The 23,944-nt window shown below is 43.5% G+C and overlaps 1 protein-coding gene across 1 annotated transcript in view; it reads left to right on the top strand.

Moving 5' to 3' along the window:
- Window positions 1-23,944, top strand: part of SHANK2 (SH3 and multiple ankyrin repeat domains 2) — a 730,263-nt gene that overhangs the window by 154,188 nt on the left and 552,131 nt on the right. Inside the window, 1 exon segment of the mRNA XM_078148660.1 lies at window positions 17,078-17,144. Coding sequence (XP_078004786.1) covers window positions 17,078-17,144 — 67 coding nt within the window.

Below are 23,944 nucleotides of genomic sequence, written 5' to 3'. Positions count from 1 at the left end.
AGCTTGGAATGCAGTATTCTAGGAGACAGAAGATACAGACTTAAAACAAAGAATATCTTACTCAGCACAACTGAGTACAATTCTACAAGGGGAAAAAAATGGAACTTTAATGAAATAGAGAATTTCCAAATATCCCTAATGGAAAGACCAGAGCAAAATAGAAACTTTGAAGTTCAAGCCAGGGAGTCAAGAGAAATATAAAAAGGTGAAAATAAGTTAGTAATCATATGGGATTAAACAAAGCTAAACTGCTTACATTCTAATATGGAGATCTCTGACACTAATTGTTTGTGTGATATGGACAGGTCACTTATCTGGACCTCCATTTCCTCATCTATAAATTGACAGATTGAGCTAGATGGCCTCTGAATCAGCTCTAGGGCAGCTAGGTGACATCATAATGCATAGAGCATTTGTGCGGGAGTAAGAAAGACATATTTTCCAGAGTTCAAATCTGGCCTCAGACACTTACTACTTGGGTGACCCTGAGAAAGTTATTTAAGTCTGCTTCAGTTTCCTCATCTGTAAATGAGCTGGGAAAGGAAATGGCAAGCCACTACAGTATCTTTGCCAAGAAAACTCCACATGGGGTCACAAAGAATTGGACATGACTGAAATGACTGAAGAGAACAACAAAAATCAACTCTCAATCCAAACAACCATCCTGGTGTCCTGACTGCTAGTCTAGTGTTCTGGTACATTGTACCACTTCTTAGACATGTATTGTAACTAAAAAGCTGGAGGGGTGACCTATCTATGAGGTCTGGAGTTGTTCTTTATGGGGTTGTGCTATTCTTCCATCCATGCCTGCTCCTGGACATCTCATCAGTAGTGTGCTGGTGGCAGAGATGTGCCTGCTTTAGCATTCTTTAATGCCACTTGGGAGTGGCATAGAAGGTAGGGGCTACATTGATGGCCAGCTCTACAGCTTTGGAGCCTTCATTGAACTTAGTCAGAGGCACAAAACCTCAGAGGTGGAAAGGACCTTAGAAATCTGTGGTCCAGTGAAAATCTGAACTATGATCCCCTCTATGACATCCATGATGAGTGAGCATGCAATCGTGGCTAGATGTTGTCCACTCAGTGCGAAAGGCTAATTTCTCTGAAGATAAGCCATTCCCCTTCAGGAGAGCTAGCATGGTTAGGAAAATGGTTCTTGCCTGCAGTGGTGATGAGAGTAGAGGGCAAATGCTTTAGGGTACAGGGTAGAACTGAGTGGAATAAATCCAGCCACCTCTTACCCTTAACGAGAAGTCTGGCTTTGTGAAAACCAAGAGCAGCTTCCCTTGTGTTAATGTTATTTTTGACAAGCTGTCCCTGCCTTTCCTGGGTTAATTATTTGATGGCCGCTTGGACCAGGTTAGTTTATCCTGAGCATTGGGACACTTGAAAGATGATGATGATGATGATGATGACGACAGCACTTATATAGCACTTTAAAGTTTGCAAAGCACTTTACAAATATTAATTCATTTTACCTTCACAACAACTCTGGGGGGTAGGTGCTAATGTATCCTTATCTGCACGTGAGGAAACTGAGGCAGCCAGAGGTCCAATACCTTCATACAACTAGGGAATTTCCAAAGCCTGATTTGAACTCAGGCCTTCCTGACACTGAGTCCAACACTACCACTGTACCACCTAGCTACCTGACAGATCTCTGATCTTTTATACAGATTTTGTTCTTAATTCTATGAATCTCTCTGTGCAAATAACCCAGTCTGGAATCTTGGAGGTCTGCAGACCAAGTATGATGTTTTGATGATGAAGGATGGTATAGTATGGTGGATGAAGTGTGGGACTGGGAGTTGAGAGACCTGAGTTTTGGTGAGACATATAGCACATAGCAACTATGTGACCATGGGCAGTGCACCAACCGCTTTGGAATTTAATTTATCCAACTTTTTTTTTTAATTTATCCATCTTTAAAGTGAGAGTGGCGGTATCTGAAGTAAATGTGTCATAGAGCTGTTAAGAGACTTAAATCAGTTATTATCTGTAAAGAGTTTTGCATTCAAGTCAATAGTTATTTACTAAATGCCACCTAGATGCCCAGAACTGTGCCAGGTGCTGTGGATACAAAGCTAGAGAAGAAAGCAATCTCTGTTTTCCAGGAACTTACCAAAGCTGTGTGTAAATGGCAGCTGCTACTATTACTCATATTTTTCTTTTGTTCTCTAAAGAAGGACCAATATTCTGTTGAAAATTAGACAGCATTAAGTTGACCAGCTATGAGATTCTAGATAGAAAGATGAAAGAAAGGGAGGGGGAGGGGGGAGAGAGAGAACAAGAGGGAGAATGAGAGAGAGAGAAGGAGAAGGAGAAGAAGAAGAAGAAGAAGAAGAAGAAGAAGAAGAAGAAGAAGAAGAAGAAGAAGAAGAAGAAAGAGGAGGAGGAGAGAGACAAAAAGAGAGGAGAGAGGGAGAGATGATAGAGAGATAAAGAAATAATGGAAACTTTTTTTTTTGCAAGGCAATTGGGGTTAAGTGACTTGACCAGGGTCATACAGCTAGTAAGTGTTATGTGTTTGAGGTCACATTTGAACTCAAGTCCTCTTGACTCCAGGGCTGTTTCTCTATCTACTGCACCACCCAGCTGCCCCGATAATGGAAATTTTTTGACGGGTTTTTAAATTCTTACTATAATGTCACTTGTCCTGAATAGCTTCATTAGACCTGAGAAATTCAAGGACTCCCAGAATCTCAGAGTTCAGAGGAAATGAATTCTAGAGTCTGTTTTAGCTCATAATCTGTGACCTTAGACAGTGGCTAATTTAATTTGTCCTTGAACAAGGCAGAGTCCTGGACTTGGAGTCAGGAAGACTTGGCCTCAGATCCTGCCTTGAACATGTGCTAACTGGATGATTCTGAGAAAATCTCAGTTTTGTGCCTCAGTCTTCACACCTGTAAAATGTGAATAATAGCAATAACTTGTGAGGTTGTTGTGAAACTCAAATGAAACAAAGAAGGTCCAAGTGCTTTGTAAACCTGCCAGTGTTATATAAATTCCAGCTATCATTAGTACGAGTCTCATTTGTCTCATCTTCGGTGGAGTGCAGATGGAAGAGGCCCTGGAGAAATCATCATCCTTCTCTTTTTTTGTGCTTAGTTTTCTGTAGACTATTTTGCAGGTGGATGCAATGACTGCTTTTTTATAATTAAATAAAAATGTTGGGAATTATTGTTCTGAGACTTTATGTTCGCTAGAAGCATATTTGAAACAATTCTAGTAGGAGTCTTGGTGATAGGAATAAACTGTATGTCAATTCCCATAGAGACTGCTAGGTTTCTGTAATTTGAGAACTTTTCAGTCATTTCAGAGGTGGTGGCTATTCAATTGTTATGGTTGGTTGTGGCTGTTGGTGCTGGTTAATTGTGATTTCACAACTCCACAAATAATGCATTAGTGTTCCAATTTTCCCACATCTTCTCCAACATTTTTCATTTTTCTGTTTTGTCATGTTAGCCAATCATCTGATAGGTGTGATGTGGCATCTCAGAGATGTTTTGATTTGCATTTCTCTAATCAATAGTGATTTAGAGCATTTTTTCATATGACTATAGATGGCTTTAATTTCTTTATCTGAGAACTGCCTGTTCATATCCTTTGAGTATTTATCATTTATCAATTGAGGAATGACTTATATTCTTATAAATTTGACTTAGTTCTTCATATATTTTAGAAATGAGGCCCTTATCAGAGAGACTGGTTATAAAAATTCTTTCCCAGTTTTCTGCTTCCCTTCTAATCTTGGTTGCATTGGCTTTGTTTGTGCAAAAACTTTTCAATTTAATGTAATCAGAATTATCCATTTTGCATTTCATAATGTTCTCTATCTCTTATTTGGTCATAAATTCTGTTCTCCATAGATCTGACAGATAAACTATTCCTTGTTCTCCCAGTTTGCTTATAGTATTAGCCTTTAAATCCAAATTGTGTACCCATTTTGACTCTATTTTGGTATAGGGTGTAAGGTGTTGGTCTATGCCTAGTGTCTGCCATACTCTTTTCCAGTTTTCCCCACCAGTTTTTGTCAAACAATGAGTTCTTATCCCAGAAGCTGGAGTTTTGGGTTTTATCAAATAGTACATTGCTATAGTCATTGACTGCTGTGTCTTGCATATTCCTCTGATCCACCACTCTATTTCTTAGCCAGTACCAGGTATTTGGTTGATTGCTGCTTTATAATACAATTGAAGATCTGGAACAGCTAAGCCACCTTCCCTAGCTTTTCTTTTCATTAATTCCATTGATATCTTTCTCCTTTTCTATATATTGGAAATGGGATGTTATGGCTCCTTATTGTTCTGGGCGAATCTCTTTTAGTTAAAAAAAAAGTAAAATCATTTCGAAAATGGTCCCTCTCCTCCATTTTGAAATTAATCCCTTTCCTCCAGCACCATCTCATGGCCATAATAAGCACCAAGGACAGCAGCTCTGACCATCAGCAGGATTCAGCTTTGTCCATTTATCCCCTCCTTCCTGGAATTTCAGGGAATCTAAGGGCTCAGCACAGAAATCTTGGTTGTCACCCTGCTGGTTTTCAGTACAATCCCAGGATTCCCTTTCAGTGCTAGACTCACCAAGATGATCTTTCCATAGAGATCCATCCAACCTTCTTCCTTGTCCAGCTTTTCAATGAAAGCACCAGGGTGTCTGGAAGCAAGCTGTGTCCTTCAAAAGCATCACCAGTTCAAAGGCAAACTTTAAAAGTGATCTGAGAATACACTGAGGTAGGGAGCAATAAATCTTGCCCATCTGAAACCAGAACTTCCCAGTGTTTTTTTTTTTTCCTACAGTAAACTTTTATGCTTTCTCTGATGTTATATAAGGGCTCTTTCCCCCTTGGTTACTATAAATATTTTACTAGAAAGAGAAGTGACTAGCCATGCCCTGAGAGCCTCTGCTCCACTTTCCTAGCTAAGAGTTCTCTGGGGTTGTACCTCTGGAGGAAGAAGAGTCTCTCTCTCCTCAGCTGCTCTGGAGGCTGCTGGGGAGGGGGCAGGGTTAGGTTTAGCTTGTGTTTTCTCAGTGCAAAGCCCAAGTTGTGAATCCATGGTTAGGCCATTGAGTTGAGCTTTCAGGTTGCGGCTTTACATAAGAAGCTTTTCAAGTTGTGGAACATTTTTTTCCCTCCAAGGAGACTTTGCAGCTTCAGTTATCAGGGCTGAATGTTTCTCCCCATAACCTTCCATCGACCCCTGACACCCACTGTACTTAGCTTTGGCAGGTGTCTCCTTTAAGCTCTCAGCACAAGCAACGTTTAACTGCATCCAGCAAGCCCCTTCAGGAGAGGAGAAGGAAAGATGCGTCGTGTTTGAAGTAGCCACCTACCATCTTGCAGGAAGCAGGGAGCATCTGCCCAGGGCAGAAATGAGCTCCTGGGAAGGATGCAGGAGTCTGTCCAAGAGTGGCTGAGGGGCCTGGTCCCTCCTCATCAGCTCCCACTCATAGAGGTGAAAAATACCATGGGGGCTTGCATGTCTGAGGGCTGTAGTAGAGGAAACAGCTTAGGATACTGGCAGGAGCCCCAGGTATGGAGCTGGAGGACCTGGTTCCATCTTGGCTCTTCTGCTAGCTATGAAGCTTTAGGCAAGTCCCTTCATCAACCTGAGCCTCAGAGTTTTCTTTCATAAAATGAAATAGTTGGACTAACTGACCTCTATGGCTATACCCAGCTACAATCCTTGGAAAGTTCGTTTTATTTCCAATTTGCAAAACATGGGTTTGCTTAGATGATTATAGAAGACCCTTCTAGTCCTTAGTCTTGTGATTACTCAAGTTCCCCCCACCCAGCGCCATCTTTGGGACTTAGCTTCCTCTGTAAAAGTGATTGGGTTCGACCAGAGGACCTGAACATCCCTTCCAGGTCTGATGTCCTGTCATCTTGGACATCACTTCCCCTCTCAGGCCTCAGTTTCCTCCTCCATCAAACAGAAAGGTCAGGCTCAGTACTCTCTAAGTATTCTTCCCATTCAAAGTCTTATGTGTTTTAGTAAATGACATCTTATTTAAAATGTCAGTAAAGCTAAAAATTCCATCTGAAAAAGAAAACTACCAAAAATGATTAAGTTAAGATCATGGGTCATTAACCTTGGAAAGGACTGCAGAGATCATCTAGAAATTCTGTGGGTGCAGTATGGCATAGTGGCTGGAGCTCTTTACTTAGAGTTGAGAAGACTCATATTCATTCTGCCTTGGACACTAGAGCTGTGTTACCCTGGGCAAGTCATATAACATCTCTGAGCCTCATCACCTCATCTGTATAACTAGGAGGTCAGACTCAATGGCAGCAAAGTCCCTTCTGACTTGAAATCTATAATCCTATGAAACTAGTCAATTTTGAAATATATTATCTTAAAATGTGAATTTTCAAAATGTTCTGTGTCTTTATAGAACTAGACTCATGGCTCCCAGGAAGCTAATGCAAACTTAGGCAGTATTATGAGCTACTAAGTGTCTAGGACTGAGGAGAGGGATGGTTAGCTAGATTATGACCAGGACAAACCAAGTTAGGGGGCTTCATTTGAGGAAGGACATTGAGGGGCTAGAGAGGTGAGGGTCAAGGCCTTTGCACATCCATGCCAACCCCCATGACTCGGGGTCTTTAGCATGAAACAGAGAAGACTTTTGGGGAAGGGGATGGTTCTTAGCTCTCTTTGTGTAGGCGAAAGACTGTTATGGGTGACAGGGATTTGCCTTTTTTGTCTTAGTCCCAAGGGATGGAACCAGAAACAATGGCTGTAAAGTGGCTGTAAAGCTTTAGAGTAAAGATTAACATAAAGCAAAAACTATCAACTTGCACTGACCTGAGTCTGTCTGGCTTCAGGGCAGGCCCTTGGTGCTGTTGGGGTCTTCACAGAGCAGTCTTGTGCTTAGCACAATGCCTAGCTTGCAATAGGTGCTAGATAAATGCTTATTCCCTCCCCTCTCTCTACATCCAGGAGTTATGGTGAGCGAGACCACAGAAGGCAGTGAGACCAGGCCTCTGGGCTACAGCTTGGGAATTTAAGTGGTCATGTTCCCCATGTCTTCTGACTTAAGGAGTGCCCATGAGGCCCACATGGCCTGTGTTTTCTCTCCTGCAGGGACAGATAATGGTGTAAATCTCTTAGAATTCTGACAGGGGCTGAGTGTGCCACATCTCAAGCTAAATCACAAAGCAGTAATTCTCAAAACAATTGGCTCTGTGTGTGTGTACATGTGTGCATGTGTGTGTATGTGCAAGTGTGTGTGTGCATTGTGTGCGTGCATTGCGTGCATTTGTATATGCATGTGTGTTTGTGTGTGCGCATGAGAAAGAGAGAGAAGAGGGAGAGAGACACAGAGAGAGAGAAGAGATAGAGGAGAGATACAGAGAGAGAAACAGGAGAGAGAGAGAGAGGTGAGAGAGAGGAGAGGAGAGACAGGAGAGAGAGAGGAGAGAGAGAAGAAGAGAGAAGAGAGAGAGAGAGAGAGAGAGAGAGAGAGAGAGAGAGAGAGAGAGAGAGAGAGAGAGAGAGAGAGAATATGCTACCAATGTGACAGATTACTTCAGAACATACAGAGGCCAAAGAATCCAGGGGGCTATTTTTGATAAACACAAAGAGCCCAGCTACTGGGGGGTGGGACTCAGTTTTACAACTGCCATGAAAATGACCGCCATCTCATGCCTTGTACTAAATTCCAAATGGATGTTTGACCTGGATAAAAGGTCACAGAATTAAAAAAGTAGAGCAACATGGGGAAAAAAGGCCCTGTCAGATTTGTGACTAAAAGAAGATTTTGTAAAAAAAAATGACAGAAGATCACAGAAGAGAAAATTAATTATTTTGATTATATAAAGTTAAAGAATTTTTATACAAACAAATCCAATAAAGTTAAGTTTAAAAGTAAAATAATTAACTGGGGAAAAAAAGGCTTGCAGCAAGCTTCTCAGCTGAAGGTCTCTTTTCTAAGATATATAAGGAACCAATTCAAATTTATGAGAATAGGCATCATTCCCCAATTGATCAGTGGTCTAACAGACGGTTCTCAAGAGAAGAAATCCAGGCTAACTGTAGCCGTATGAAAAAATGTCCTAAATCACTACTAATTAGGAAAACTACAAATTAAAGTCATTCTGAGATTCCACATCACATCCATGAAATTTGCAGAGAGGTTGAAAAAGGGAAATGACAAATGTTGCAGGGCCTGTGGGAAGACAGGAACATTGATGTACCATTGGTGGTCTATGAATGGGTACAACCACCCTGGGGCGAAAAAAATTGGAATTATACACAAAGAAATTACTAAACAGTTTATGCCCTTTGACCCAGCTACAACCACAGCCAGGCATTTACCCAAGAGAGATAAAAGACATAGGAAAAGGTCCTTTATGTACAAGAAGATGTTTATAGCACCTCTTTTTGTGGTGGAAGCTAAAAGATGCCATCAATTGAAAAATGGCTGCATGAGTCATTTTGTACCGATGTGTTGGAGTACTGTTGTGCTGTAAGAAATGAGGAAAGGGATGATTTCAAAGAGACATGGAAAGGCTTAGGTGAAGTGATACTGAACAAAGTAAACAACATCAGAAAAATAATTTGTACTATAACATCAATAATATAAAACCAAATGATTTGGAGGATTCTTATAAACTGACCAAGAATGAAATGAGCAGAACCAGGAGAACATTTTACACAATAACAATGATACTGAAAAGACCAGTAACTTTGAAAGCTGTAAGGATTATGGTCAATCATCCCTGACTCCAGAGGGCCAAGGATGAAACATGTTATCCATTAGAGAGAGGTGATGGATTTGGGCTTGAGAATAAGAAGTGTTTAATTTTACATACAGTCAATGAGAGAATTTGTTTCTCTTGACTCTGTATTTATTAGAAGGCATTTGTTTTTTTCTTTTTCCCTTTTTGAATGGGATGGGTGATGGGAGTGACAGGAAATATATTTCTGTTATTTTTTTTAATTAAAAAATAGAGAGGGAGTTTGCCCCAGATGTGGAATGCTTCAGACACTTTCAGATAGGGCCACTATAGTATTAGTTTTGTTGAGATTGTTTTATATTTCTATGAGACCTCTCTTCTCACAGAGTGAGGTTAATCTGTAAATATTTATAACATAAAAACAAAGCATGTCAAGGAACTGCCCTGCTCCAAGGAATCCAGCCTGGGTCCGGCCTCTGTTCTCTGGGTGATCTTGGGGGAATCACTCCCCAAGCTTCCGTTTCCCCAGATGGACAGTGGAGGAAGGAGTCAGCTTAGATGGTGTCAAAACACCTTCCCTGCTCTGGTCAGTTCCCCAGTGCTGTTGTTATTTAGCTAAAAAATAACAGCCAAGTCACAGTAAACACAGGAAGTGCCTGGTGATATACACGCACACACACTCAGCCAGTTTGGAAGAAAAATATAAGATGGGAAAGTTGGGAGCCCCGAGCTCCCCTCACCATATGGGCAAGGACTGTTTCTCCAAGAACAGTAAGAAAGTGTCAGGATCACAATATGTGGTTATAAATAACCTCGGCTGGTGTGAAACACATGCACTCACGCTTTTCAGAAAGATGCTTCAGCACCAAAGCATGGAGGGCAGAGAGGGGAAAGGAGGGGCGGGGAGGGGCGGGTCCTCCCTCAGCCTGGGCTCCTAGTGGGAGAGGCATTCATAGGCAGAAGCTCCCTCCCCTTTCTGCCTGGCTTAACTCAGTAGCTCCTCTTAATCTCCAGGGTCTATGGGAGGGCAGGGATTGGAGGCTGTCTGGGCCAGCGGACAACTCAGAGAGTTGATGGCTTCTTTCCTGATGCTTATCCTCATGTGTATTAATTTCCCAGATGAAGAAACTGAGGTTCACAGAGGTTATGCAGCTTGCCCAGGGTCACACAGCAAGTGGATGGTAAAGCCAGTTTTTGAACCCAGGTTTCTTGGCACTAAATCCAGGCGTCTGTCTAGTGTAGTCCATGCTAGATTGTATATTCAGACTGAGTGTTTTAGGAGTTCTGAGGGTGGGCTGAATATGCAGAGAGGGCAATGGAGGAAGTGGCCGTAAGCTGGCCCTCAAAGGATGACCATGATTGGCTACAGGCAAGGTGCAAGGGCATTCTCTGCCTCAGCTCTCAGTATAGAGTTCTGTGGTCTTTCTTCTTGAAGCTTTCGTGGCAACACGGCCCATTGGAGATTGCTGGAGCTGGATTCAGAGGCCCTGAGTTCAGATCTCAGCTCTGGTGCTTATTCTTTGTGTGTCCAGTCTTGGCTGAGTCACTCGGCTTTTGTTGACTGTAGCTTCATCATCTCTCAAATGTGGGGGTGAGACTGGGTAACCTGCATGGCTCCTTCCTGCGCTAGCTCTATGGTCCAGGTGATCTTGGATGAATTCCCTTCTCTGTCACTACTTGTGTGACCTTGGCAAGTCACTGAGTCTCCTTTGACCTCATTTTCCTCACCTGTAAATGGCCTTGAATTTCTTTCTAGCTCTAAAGCTATGATCATGCCCTGCTCAGAACTCCTCCAGACAGCTCTGAGTGTGGGCACCTTCACTGCAGTGAACCATCTCTACTTGCTGACATTACCCCTGTTGGGTAAAACCTATCATACATCTCATGGTTCTGTCTAACTTCTCAAACATTTGTTTTCCCCAGAGGAAGTGTCAGGAGAGTGGGGACGGTGCCTACTACTTCCTGTATATCATCTTAATACATGGGATGGAGAAGGCATTAAAAATGGAATTCCCTTCCCTGGCCAACCCAGCCTCAGATCGCCAGCACAGAATTCTTATCTGTAGATCTGCACATGTCACTTGTCTACTCTACAGTCTTCAGTGGCTCCCTGTTCTTCATTGAATGAAGTTCAGCCTCCTTGACCAGACACTGATGGCTCAGTCTGGTGCCACTCGACTTTTCCAACCTTACCAATCTTAATTCCAGCACCTTCCCTCTGTTAGTTATTTCCTGTATATAGCTTATTTGTATATGAGGACTAGAAACTTTCTCCAATCAATCCTCATGACTTCTCAAATCTCTCCAAAATAGCAATTGTATACCAGGGAGAAAGTAATTTCAGCCATCTACACAATCCAAGACACCAAGAATCATAGAAGAGTAAAAGCTCAATGAAGTAACAGCCGGGCAGGGTAGGCCTTGATACACTCACTCAGCACCCCCACTGTCCCCCATGCCCTGACAGGACTGCTTAAGCCAACCCACAGGTTGGCAGAGAACTCAACTATGCAGCATGCATCTGACCCTTCCCAACTTCCCAACCCCCCACTCCCTGTGCCATGGAAAACCGAAGAGCAGAGCTTAGAATGCCTGGGACTGCAGTGTGGTAGAGCTCTGTGTTGTCTCTGTCTCCTGGCACTGGGTTTTGGGTGGGCTCAGTCAGTGTCCAGAGCCTTGGATCTGGGGCACGCTATCTCTGATATATTTGCCTGCCTCTTGCACGGTTTCTAGTAGCCTCTGCAGCCTGCTGGTGCCACCTCCTTCTCCCTCCTCTCTGGAAGGAGATGATGCCTCCTTGACAGGGTGAAGGAAGCTTCTCCCTGGGAAATGCCATGAAGCTTCAGCTCGGTGTCATCCAGCAATCAGAAGCCATCATCATAGGCTGTTACTCTAATTTTACTGATTATGAAAATTCCTTTTAAAAATTGAGAGAATAAATTAATTTTAGGTTCAAATGTGAGGTGTGGTATCATTTTACTTATCATACTTACAAGAGGAAGAAAAAAAAACCTGCTGTCAATTTCCAAGGTATAAAAACTGTTTAAAAACAGAGAGAATTACATCAAAACATTAAAACCTTTAAGAGAAATATTATTTTCTTTCTTTCTTTCTCTCTTTTACCCACTTCTGCTTCCCAGAGGTACTGAGGAGGCATTTATTACTATCTTTGAAGGCAGAAAGAGATAAATCTGGTTTTGTCATTTTGGGATAGTGGTGCAGTCAGATGAAGGGATGTGGGGTCCCTCAGTTTTCCTCAGCTTCCCAATGGGATGGGTGGAAGTGGTTCCCTGGAACTCTGGGCAGTGATTCTTGTCCCTGGGCACTGCTCCCTAGAGGCAGCATCAACCAAGGGGTGAGAGGAGGCTTTGGACTCCCCTCCTGCCATGCAGGGGCGGGGTCAAATCCTGCCATGGGGACTGTGCCGGGGGGGGGGGTTCGAGGGACCAAGTGGTCTTCGTCAAGATCTTTTTGTTCTTTTTCTTTTTCAGTGCATGGCCTTGCACATGTGTGAACTGTTTTAATGTGTACAATTCTTTGTTAGTGAGCATTTTTGTGTGGTTGCTGATAATATACACTTCTCCTTTGGAAATCACCAAGAATCAACCAGAAGTGGATCTGAATGGGGTCAGGCCAAAGGCTCCCATTTACGCTGCTTATCTATGGTGTTTCTTTGTGTGAATATGGAGGCTCTTTACATGCTTAGAAAGAGGGGCCCCAGGACCTTGTTGCCTCTTCTGGCATACTGCTCCCAATGATGTTAATGGGGACAAAAAAGAAAAGAAGGCCTGGTAAGAGACTGGAAGTTCCTGAAGGAAGGCTTTGGTGACCCCAATGAGCTGACTCCCAACCCAGTTCTTCTGGCTTTCCTTTTTTTTGTTTGTTTTGGTTTTTTGGCTAGGCAATGGGATTAAGTGACTTGCCCAAGGTCACACAGCTAGTAAGCGTTATGTGTCTCAGGCCAGATTTGAACTCAGGTCCTCCTGAATCCAGGGCCGGTGCTCTGTCCACTGCACCACCTAGCTGCCCCTCTTCTTGCTTTCCCAAGCTGCTCTACACTCATCTCAGGAATTGCAGACAGCTGCTGACACTGCCATCCTGGCTGTCAGGGAGTATTTGTAGTGCCCTGGCTCTCTGCCAAGGTGGAGATGAGCTCTTCTAACCTTAGCTCAGTCATAGCATGTTAGAATTTATCAAAAGGAACTTGCTCAAAAGCTTGAGGAGAAAACACAAGAAAACCACAAAAATACAAAATCAGATCCCTAGGGAGCTGTAATCTGGGCATACCTTCTCTCACTGGCATGAAGTCTCACTCCCCTCCAATTTTGCCTCAGGCATTTACTATCTGTGTCCCTGATTTCCATTCCACCCCCAACCCAGCTGACAGGGCTTGAGACAATGTGAGAGCCCTAAACCTGGATGTTCTTTGTTTCTCATCACTTTCTACCTGATAGTATTCTGACCCAGGCACAAGGTATTCTGCCCTCTCTTTACCCAGGCCCAGTGGAATGTCAGCTCCTGGGACCAAGTCATTAAGAAACAAAAAACATCTGTGCTTTCCCCTTCAGCCAGCTCAGTGCCTGTCAAGATTCTCGATGCTTAATGGATATTTGTAAAATTAAACCTAACCCAAGAAAGAAATCCTTAAAGGGAGGCCCATGATGTGGATCTATCAGGAACCTCTGGGGATAGATACCTGGTTGAGCGAGCATACATGAGAGATACCAAGGTTCCCCCTTTTCCCCTTTTCTGAACCCAAATATATCAGCTCTGCCATTAAGGATTCATTCTTTTGTAACTATTCTGAAGCCAAGGTCATGATGGATACTTGTTCTCCCCTTCTAGATACAATGCCTAAACCTTCGGCCTAACTTCTTTTCTTTTCTTAACTTTCAGTGTTGGTCTTGGGCATATCTTTGGGCATTTTTTTTCTGGTAGGTGTAATGACCATGAGGCAAATAGAAGGAAAGCTTAAGCTTGAGTTCAGGGGAGCCCTAGGTTAAAATCCCATCTCCAACATTCACTGTAGTTGAATAGTGGGCAAGTTTCTCTACCCTTTGGTACCCCATTTTCTTCATCTGTAAAATGGGAATAAGGATTGTCATAGGGTGCTTATGGGGCTAAAATGAGATAATAAGCATTTATTAAATGCTTACTGTGTGACAGGCACTGTGTTTCACGTTGCATATGTAAATGCTCTATAAACCTCACAGCATTATATGAGTTCCATTTAATTTTCTTATTGTAAGAAGAATTTCTTTAGTTAAGGAGAAAATTTAATATTTCTGCTCTTGTATCTGAAGGAAGGAGATAATTTCTCTTTTTTAATAACTTTTTTTTTTTTGCTTTTTGGCATGGCAATTGGGGTTAAGTGACTTGCCCAGGGTCACACAGCTAGTAAGTGTCAAATGTCTGAGGCCAGATTTGAACTCAGGTCCTCCTAACTTCAAGGCCAGAGCTCTATCCACTGTGCCACCTAGCTGCCCCTTAGATATTTTCTTCAAAAATCCTGCTGGACCAAGATCTGGGGAAGAGCTTTCCATGTTTTCAGAAGTTTCTCTCTCCAGGATCAGTATGGGCACTGCCTGAGGCTAGGCAGACATGTGTGGCAGAGAGAAAAGGGGGCTGGCCTCGGACCCAGTAAGACCTTCGGTCAAACCCCACCTCTGACCTATGCTGTCTTTGTGACGGCTGGGCAAATCATTACACATCCAGTGCTCTGCTCAACTCACTTAGCGGGTAAATGGCAAAGAAAGTGCTGGTAGAAAGACTTCTTTACTGAGACAGCTCTATCCTGATTCAATTCACTTCACCTCTATTTGCCTCAGTTTTCTCATCTATAAAATGGGGACAGTAATAGCACCTACTTCCCAGGGCTGTGAGGTCCAAATGAGACAGTGTCTGGAAAGCACTTCATCAACTTTAAATCCCAATATAGATATTCACAATTATTATCATTATGATGACTGTAGCTGTTGGTGATGTCTCCGAACACATAAGATGATACTAGGTGGAAGGCTTCTTAATGAAATCAAGGAGAGTAGTGATCCTTCTTGCTGTTTGTAGTGAGCTCAAACTCCCTTCCCTGTTGTAGAAGCTGGTTGGATTACTCCCAGTCACAGGTGCCCTGTGGATTCAGTTGGTGCTGGCTGCATGTGCCAGGACTAACAGGTGGCTGGTGTAGGCAGGAGAAGCTACTGCAGAAGCCAAAAGCAGTGACCCTCCATGACAGTTTCCTATATAGGAATGGAGCAAGTGCCCTGGACCATGATTTAAGTGACTACAATCATTTCAAAACAGGCAATTTCCAAATCAAACTCCTAAGTCTCTTTCCTCTGGCTCCAGCCTGCATCTCCAGCTGCCTGCTGGACAGCTCCAGCTGCATCATCCTTTGGGATCTAGACTGGGTCCTTCCCATGCCTTCCATAGAGTTGGTGCTTAAGAAGTGCATGTTGAACTGGATTAAACCAAACCAACTTTAGTTAATACTACTACTAATAGCTAGCATTTCTATGGCATACCTACTACATACCAGATACTTGGTGCTTTGCAAATATTAGCTCATTTGATCCTCACAAAAATGCTGTGAGGTAGTTACTGTTATTACCCACATCTTAAACTTGAGGAAACTGAGGCAAATAGAGGTCAAATGATTTGCCCAGGGTCACACTGTCAGTCCATGTCTGAGGGAGGATTTGATCTCAAGTTTCACCGTACAAAAAGCAAATAATAAATAACAAGAATAATGACTACCATTTCGATACAACAGTTCTGCTACAACATGACGTTCATGTTTCCAAAAGGCACCACACTGCAAAACCCACAATAAAAACCATGGGGTTTATGGGGAAAATTGGATTAGGGACACAATGCCTAAAACTTCATCAGTGACACATTAAGAAACAAAACATAGGAACCTAATAAAAATAGGAACAAAGTCATGCGCATATTCAATGATTAAGGTAGAAATATTACAATAAACAGCGACTGCATCGTTAATGACCCTAGCTGCTGCTCAGCCTGGACCCCAGGCTGCCTAAGCAAGTTGAGCAGGGCTGGAGTCAGCCATGGCAGAAGGGGGTGGGGATACGGCAGGGCGAGGAGCAGCTCTTTGCTCCACTCCCAGCTCTTACGGCACCAGAAGAGATACAACAAATCTAACACTTTGTCTTGACGAAGGCCAAAAGTTTACACATGTGGACGTGGGTGTCGGAATGAGGGTTGCTACTTGGGAGTTAGTGTGTTTTCTGCGTTCTTGCCGTTTCTCGGGGATGTAATTGTTTCGAAGCAAACTTGAAATTTGAGTAGCGCTCAAAGTGTTTCCTAATGTATCAGTTGTGTTGGAACAAGTTTGCGTTTTCAAAATGCTTGTTATAGCAGAACCAACTGTATATAAATATGGCCAGGAGCTATGATCTCTTCATACAGCATTGCAGATTATGACCCTTGTGCAGCTTTGTAGATAATCCTGGAGTTACTTGAATAACTGAAAGCTTAGGTGATTCTCCAGGCATCACACAACTTGTGGCCATGGTGGGATCTGAGCTTATGTTCTCTTGACTCTAAGCCCAGAACTCAAATTCATTGTGGCACATTGCCCCTTTGATCATACAGTTATCCCTTCCACATCATAGTGGTTAGCAGTGCTCTGCCCGAACCACTTGGAAAATCTTGTACCGGAGAAGATGTCTGAGATTTTTCTTTTTCTTTTATGGGGTGTTTACAGTACCTTATGTAAAATTAGAGTTGATATTATATAGTGCTATACATATATTTTATGTGTTGCTGAGTTTCCAAACTTTTTCTGTGTCATCTGTGGCTTCTGCAAAACTCCCCTAAAATTCTCATTTAATTTCTTACGCCAACTGGCGATATATCAAAACTGTGAGAGGAAAAGTTGCAACGTGGAAGAGATAGTTGTACACTTTAAATTTTACAGGTTGCTTCATGTACATTATTACCTCCTGGGATCCTTATGCTGGTCCTGTGAGGTCAGCAGGAAAGGCATTATTATCCTTTTTTTTTTCAGATATGAACACTGAGAACCACGTTATATGACTTCCTCATGGTCATATAGCTCTCAGAATTTTTAGAGGCTGAATTTAAACCCAGGTGTTTCTTATTTAGCATCTAGTGCCCTGTTCACTGCCTCTTGAGAGAAGTGAGCTCTGAACTTGAAGACCTGGGATTAAGCCCTAGCTGTGCCACTCACTCATTAGCATTATGACCCTGATCAAGTCACTCCCCATCTTGGGGGGTCTCAGTATCCTGAGGAAGTAAAGACTTTGGATATCTTCCCACTCCTTCCCAGTCCAACAGTCTAAGCTTTCAGTAATGTTGAATTTTTTGAATATTTAATTTGGAAATAATTTGAAATTTTGCATAATCTTGTAGGTGGCGATAATCGCAGGAAACTTTGAGCTGGCTGAGTATATTAAGAACCACAAGGAAACAGATATTGGTAAGTGGAATGCACACTGTTTCTATGATGGTCATGGAGAGTATATGATTTCATTTGGGAATCCCCACCCATTTTTTTTGAGATTCTTCAGATGAAAGCAGCATTAGACAAAGCTTTACCCAAGTGTGCTTCTGCCATCTTTATCGTTCTAGTCCCATCTGTGAGAGTTTATGATTCTGTGGGATTTTATTTTCCCTGCTCCATGGAGGCACTTGAATGCACAGAACTCTGATATAGTATGTTTAACTTCCTGAGAGCTAAACATGCCCTTGGGAAATCAGGTGGAGTGACATGTCTGACACTGATATTTTAATTCATATAGCACCGTGAGTTACAATACTAATTGAAGATTTAGAAATCTCTAATTAAATACATGATATACTCAAATCCCATTTAAATAAATTAGTTAAGAGAAATCAATTAAGCAAAGAAAGAAGATGCAACTGATTGTATCTCCCTTCCCAGCCGGGTAGCAGCTGCTATTTCAGTGACCATTGTCCTTCTCTTCCCCACATCCTCCATACAGTGTTTAGCATGGAAAACTTCTTCATGTTTCTTGCAGCAGCCCAAAGAGATATCTAGGGACATCTGGATTCTTAGTCTATCTCTGTGACTTGGAAGGATCCACTTTGGTCTTTTCTCTTCCCACTTACCCTTCCCTCCCCACCATCTCCCTTCCTTCCTCCATGTCCCATCCCTATGGTCCATACACATAAGATGGGAAGAAAAGGCATGTTAAGATCCTAGGAGGTGTGGTCTAGGGAGAGCTGCACTAGTTTGGACTTCCTGAAAAGGTATAGGATGGGATCCTACTCATTCAGTCCCACAAAGCACTGCCTTTATCTCCCCAGTACAAATAGATAAAGCAACACGCAGTGGGTAATGTCTGATTTCTCTTTGCCACAAAGAGAAAACGTGTTCCCATGTTGGTTGGGCACCATGAATGTGTTTGGCTTGTGTTGAGTCCCCTTACAGACATGGGAGCATGCATAGCTGATGGATGGTGAAGCGTGCTGCCCCATGCCCGGCCAGTGGCTGGCGGTACTCCAGCTGATCATGTCAGCCCTCGCTTAGCACCTCCTTGGTGCTCATGGGGACCAGTGAGTTGATCTTTGTCAAACAAGTGAGCGGAGCTGTGCTCACTGAACACAGGAGACATTTAATAACCATCTTTCTAGTTCCCCAAAGCAAACAGGAGAGATTCAGATTAAGATTGGAAAGTATTTAGTGGTTTAAAATGAATTGGGAATCTCTTAAGTGGGAACAAATAAAGGAATAGAGCTGAGTGAGTCTGGACCTTTCATGAGGTGAGCCTTCTGAAGTACACCACCAGATGTGTAGGAATTACAGGACCAGATGCATTTCTTTGTGGATGACACTAAGGAGAGCTGGGGAATTCTAGTCTTCTATCAGCGGCTCTTCAGAGCCCACACAGAATAGCAAACTGAACAGCCACCTGCCTCATCAGCTGGCCCTCTAGAGCTTAACTTCTGGAATGATCATGATGACAGTTAGGAGATTAATAACCAGAGACCTTTCTAGAGCACTTTGCAATTTGCTAGATACTCGGTATTCTGGAACTCCTTTGACCTCCACAATGAACCTTGGGAACTAGGTGCTCCATTATCCCCATTTTCCAGAGGAACCTGCATGTGAGCAGCTGAATGACTTGTTCAGAGTCACGAGACTAGCAAGTGTCTAAGGCCATATTCAAAGCCAGGTGTCCCTGATTCCACACTTACTGGTCCATCTGCTATGCCACAGAGTCTCTTCTCCTGGTGATTCATGGCAGGCACAGATGGCCCTGCCAGAAGAAGTCTGCAAATAATTGCTGAAGGTTACTCCTTCTTGGGCAAGAGTCTCAAGGCCTGAGGCCTACTTTGAGGCAGAGTGTTCATGGATACTGACCTAATTGGATGCAGCAAGCGTTTCTGAACAGAAGGCTTACAAGGATGTATTTTCTCTGGAGTCAAGTCAAGAGGACTGTAAATGGAAAAGGAAGGGGAGGAAGAAAACTGCCTCTGCATTGCAGCAGAGGTAGACACCAATGAGAACAGTCACAGTGGTGGGAGAAGAGCACCAGAGAGGCTCAGAAATTCTCAGGAGCCACAATCTAAGAAGAGGGGCAACAGCAAAACTAGCATTCCAGGTGTCTAGCCACAAATGTTCTACTTAGGAAAAAGAAACAAGGTGACCAGGAGACCCAAACGATATCTCCTAAGTGTCAATGAGGCTTGATGATATGGGACCCATGTTTGAAGTAGGATTATGAAGAGTCCTCCTTACTGAAAAAACAGGGATAAATAAAAGGAGTGAGAGCATAGACAACCTATTTGGGGAACCATAGGGAACAGGAGAGGAAGCATGACGGAGCCTGTGTGGAGGCAGATCAATGGAGGCGGGAAATAGAGACATCATTACGACTGAAGTATACCACAAACCATTTGGACAGAAGGAGAACCTACATAAGGAGTTTGAGAAATTGATCTTAAGCCTAGAACCCAGATACAGCAGTGGTGGGGGCTGGGAATTGTCTAGACATCTGGTGGACCTCTCTCTGTGACAAAAAAAATGAAAAGCTGATACTTTCTCATGTTGTCTTATAAACTATTTCAATTTTGAAAAGGCACAGGAACCAAGTAGGAAAAATTATAAAAGGTAGTATTTATGTAAGGCTTTAAGGTTTGCAAACAAAGAACTTACATTATACACACACACACACACACGTACACATACGTGTTCACACATATGTATGGGTGTCTATGAAAGCTCCTTTGATACAACACTGGGAAGAAGGTTTTGTTATCATTGCATATGGTATTGTTACAGATGAGGAAGATGAGGCTGAGAAAAGTTATGTGACTTGCCCAGGCCACTCAGCTAGTAAATGTTAGCAGCAGTATTTGAACTCGGGTCTTCCTTAGCTCCAGGACTTGATCCACTGTACCAACTGTTTCTATCCTGGAGCTTACTCTTAGCAACGAGGAGGAGATGATGGGAACTAGGAGGTAGGAAGCAATCACTGCAGATCTCAGAAGCTGTGACAGAAGACAGGATGATGCCATAGGTTCTGGCAGACGTATGTGCTTTATAGAGAGTAGATTTCATCAGGTTCAGAGAAAGGCACATTCACCCAGGAGCAAGTGACAATTCTCTAGAATGAAATTCCAACGAATCTGTTCTTCTGTTGATCCTGTTCGGCAAAGGTGGAGGAGCTAGAAAGGGGGAGCACTCCTGTAAGGGCAAAAGTGGTGAAGGGGAGAAGACGGAATTCTTCAGGGGGTGATTTGCTTCTCCTTGCTCTGCTAAGGACAATGATCCTTGTCCTTGAAAGGATAGAACAAAAATGGCTAATGAAGAAGTGAAGCCCAGTTAAGTAAGCAGATTGTCAGGGAGAACTCATGTGACCCTGATGAGTTCAAATAATACAGTGTGAAAAACCCCACCTGGATTTGGAGCAAGAGTCAGAGAAGCTGTGTTTGGGGACCTACTGTGCTACATCCTACCTTTATGGCCTTGGAAACTGGCTTAAACTATGCAGGCCTCATCTTCTTTGTTGGTAAAATAAAGGTGTTGAGTGAGCTGACCTCTAATGTTCCTTCCAGCTCTCCCTCAGTTATCCTGTCAACTCATGAGCCCCAGAAGAAGCCCATTGCATTGAGTTCAGCAAACTTTTCCTAAGGGTGGACACTGCGGAAGACACTGCTAAAATGCTGTGGGCACTGTTAGAGGTAGCATGGCCTGTGGACATGACTCTGGATTGGAGTCAAAAAGACCTGGGTTCAGATCCTGCCTCAGACACGTGCTGGCTGGGTGACTGGGCAATTCATTTAACCATCGTTTGCCTCAGTTTTCTCCTCTGCAATGAGGAGAGGGCAGACAGTGGCCTCAAAGCTCCTTTTCAGTGGATCCCCAAATAGTCTCTCTCCCAGAGATCTCATATCCCATTGGAGGAAAATGACATGGAAATCAAGAAATAAATCAACAGCAGTCTGAGGAGAGGGGCCACTGACAACCAAGGTCACTGAGGGTTCCAAAGACAGCTTGGAAAATGGTCCCTGCTCTCCAAGGTTCCCATTAGACACAGCAATAAAGCAGGCACATCTCTGAGTCACTAGAAGACAGAAAGAATAAAGGCTGGTAGTAATGCTAGCCCAGAGACTCCCCATGGCAGGTGGCTACTGAGCTAATCCTGAAATCAAATTAAGGCTTCAAAGAGTCGCTGGTGGCTCTTTGGGCCTCGGGGACTGTGTGGACAAAGGCTTAGTGTTTGGAGATGGCAGTGCCAATGTACAGTGTCTGGGACACTTCACTGGCTTTCCATCAGTGGGGGAGCTCCTCCTCTGAATCCAGGTCCTCAACTTCTCTGGGACTTAGAGACTTGCCAAAGGCTCAGGGAGTTGAGGTGACTTGCCCAATGTCACACGGCCCATATGTGGCAGAGGTGGCATTTGAACTGAGATCTTAAAGGTGCCAAGGCCAGCTCTAGCCACCCTACTACCCCGCCTTTGGTCATTGAGAAGGAAGGAGAATCTGAAGTCATCCAAAGGTCTTCCTCAGATCTCAGAGCAGCTGGATCTTTGCGGGAAAGGCCTTCACCCCCATGTGCGCTCAATATGAAAAGCCCGAAACCCTTCTTCAAACAGCAGTAAGCATGGGCATTTGTCAAGTTCTCAAAGATCTGCCAGGCTCTGCAGAGAGTATCTCCCTTTGGCTTCACAGCAGCTCCAGAAGGAAGATGCTATTCGTAGCCTCATTTTGGAGTTGGGGAACCTGAGGACTCAGAAGTTTGGAAGACTTGCCCCAGAGCTTGTGGGTGCTGGAGGTGAAGTTTTAACCCAGTCTCCTGAATCCGCATTCAGTGTTCTCCTTGCCTCGTCCCAGTTTACCACAGCTGGGGAATGAATGTCAGCTTGCTGAGGGCAGGGATGGTTTTCCACATTGTCTGCCCAGCATCTCACCTGCTATAAATGTGTGATGGCTTAAATTGGGGGAAGGTTCCCAGAATAAAGGTGTCACAGTGTACAGCTTGATTGTTGGTCAGGCCGTTATTATGGGATTCTCGCCTGACTGTTGGACTGCCCTCTGCTAGAAAACCTAGTGGAACGTGTCGAAATCTGACCAGTGACCATGCTCTCATAATTTCTAGCAAGTTGCAATAGTCTGCCTTTTTCAAAAGGTCAGGATCTTCCTAATTGACGTAAGCTGCCAATAAATGACTATTTCCATCTGAGTATGGGGCATGGAAATGCCTCAAACCAGAATGATCAGTGTGGTTAGCAAAGAAAGACAGGGATGCTTGCACCACTGGGAAAGCAAAGCCTTCCATTCTATAAATGAATGCCTCAGGTGCTATGTCCTCCTCTGGCTTCGAAGGCCCAACTTCTCAAGTACCAGTCAAGTCAATGAGCATTTTGGAAGCACCTCCTTTGTGCCTGACACTGTGCTAAGTGTTGGAGTTGCAAAGAAAGGTAAAAACACACATTGGCATTCAAGGTGCTCTCATTCCAATGAGAAAAGGAAGGAAATAAGTGTTTATTAAGCACCTACTATGTGCCAGGCTCTGTACTAAGTGCTTTACGAACGTTGCCTCATTTGATCCTCACAATAACCCTGCAAGGTCAGTGCTCTTGTTTTCCCATTTGACAGCGAAGGAAACAGGCAAACAGAGGTTAAATGAAACTGAGGTTAACAGAGGTTAAGAGGATCACACAGCTGGGAAGTGTCTGAGGCTGGATTTGAAGCCAGGATTTCCTAATTCCTGGTCCAGTGGACTATCCACTGTGGGACCATGAGGGAGACAACTTGAAGACAAGTATGTGTGTGCCAGAAATCCGCTGAATTGGACTTAATCTTACAGGAAGACTGGGAAAGGCTCCTTCCAGAAGGCAGGATTCTGACTGAGGCTTGAAGAAAGCCAGGGAAGCCAGGCTGTGGTGAGGAGGGAGGACAAGCCAGGCATGGGGGGTGGCCGGTGAAAATGTTTGTAGTCGGGTGATAGAGTGTCTTGTGTAAGGAATGGCAAGGAGTCTAGGGAATCTGGATCATTGACTATATGGAGAGAAGTTAAGATGTAAAGTAGAAAGGGACCAGGTATGAAGGACTTTGAATGCCAACCAGAAGATGATATATTAGATCCTGGAGGCAATAAGGAGCCAGTGGAGTTAGTAGAATGAGGTAGTGGCATGGTCAGACCTGCACTTTGGGAAGATCTCTTTGACTGTTGCATGGAGGATGGACTGGAGTGGGGAGAGACTTGTGGCAGGCAGTCAAACCCTTAGCCCATTGCAGTATTCCAGGCATGAGATGATGAAGGATTGCACCATGGTCATAGCAGTATCTGAGGAGAGAAGAAAGAGACAGGAGAAGCGTTATGAAGATAGGAACAGCAGGCCATAATGATGGATTGGCTATGGGGCATGATGGTATTGAGGAGTTGGTTGTGAGTCTTGGTGACTAGGGGGAGAGTGCTCACATCAACTGTCATAGGGATGTCTGGAAGAGGTAAGAGTTGTGCGGTGGGGAATGATGAGTTCAGTTTTGGACCTGTGGAGTGGAAGATGTCTATGAGATATGCATTTCAATATATCCAGTAGGTAGTTGGAGATACAAGAATGGAAGTTAGGACAATGGTTAGGGTTGGATAAATAGATCTGAGAATCATCATCATAGTTATAATAATGGAATCCATGGAAGCTGATGAGATCACCAAAAGAAGCAGTATAGAAGGAGAAAAGAAAAGGGCCTAGGACAGATCTTTGGGGGCCAGCTAGGGTCAGTAGGTATTTTGTGGATCAGAT

Source organism: Phascolarctos cinereus, unplaced genomic scaffold, assembly GCF_003287225.1.
Source record: "Phascolarctos cinereus isolate Bilbo 61053 unplaced genomic scaffold, phaCin_HiC Scaffold_9;HRSCAF=440, whole genome shotgun sequence".
Taxonomy (NCBI): Eukaryota; Metazoa; Chordata; class Mammalia; order Diprotodontia; family Phascolarctidae; genus Phascolarctos; species Phascolarctos cinereus.
The sequence above is the reverse complement of the archived record's forward strand: the minus strand, read 5'-3'. Positions and strand labels throughout refer to the sequence as shown.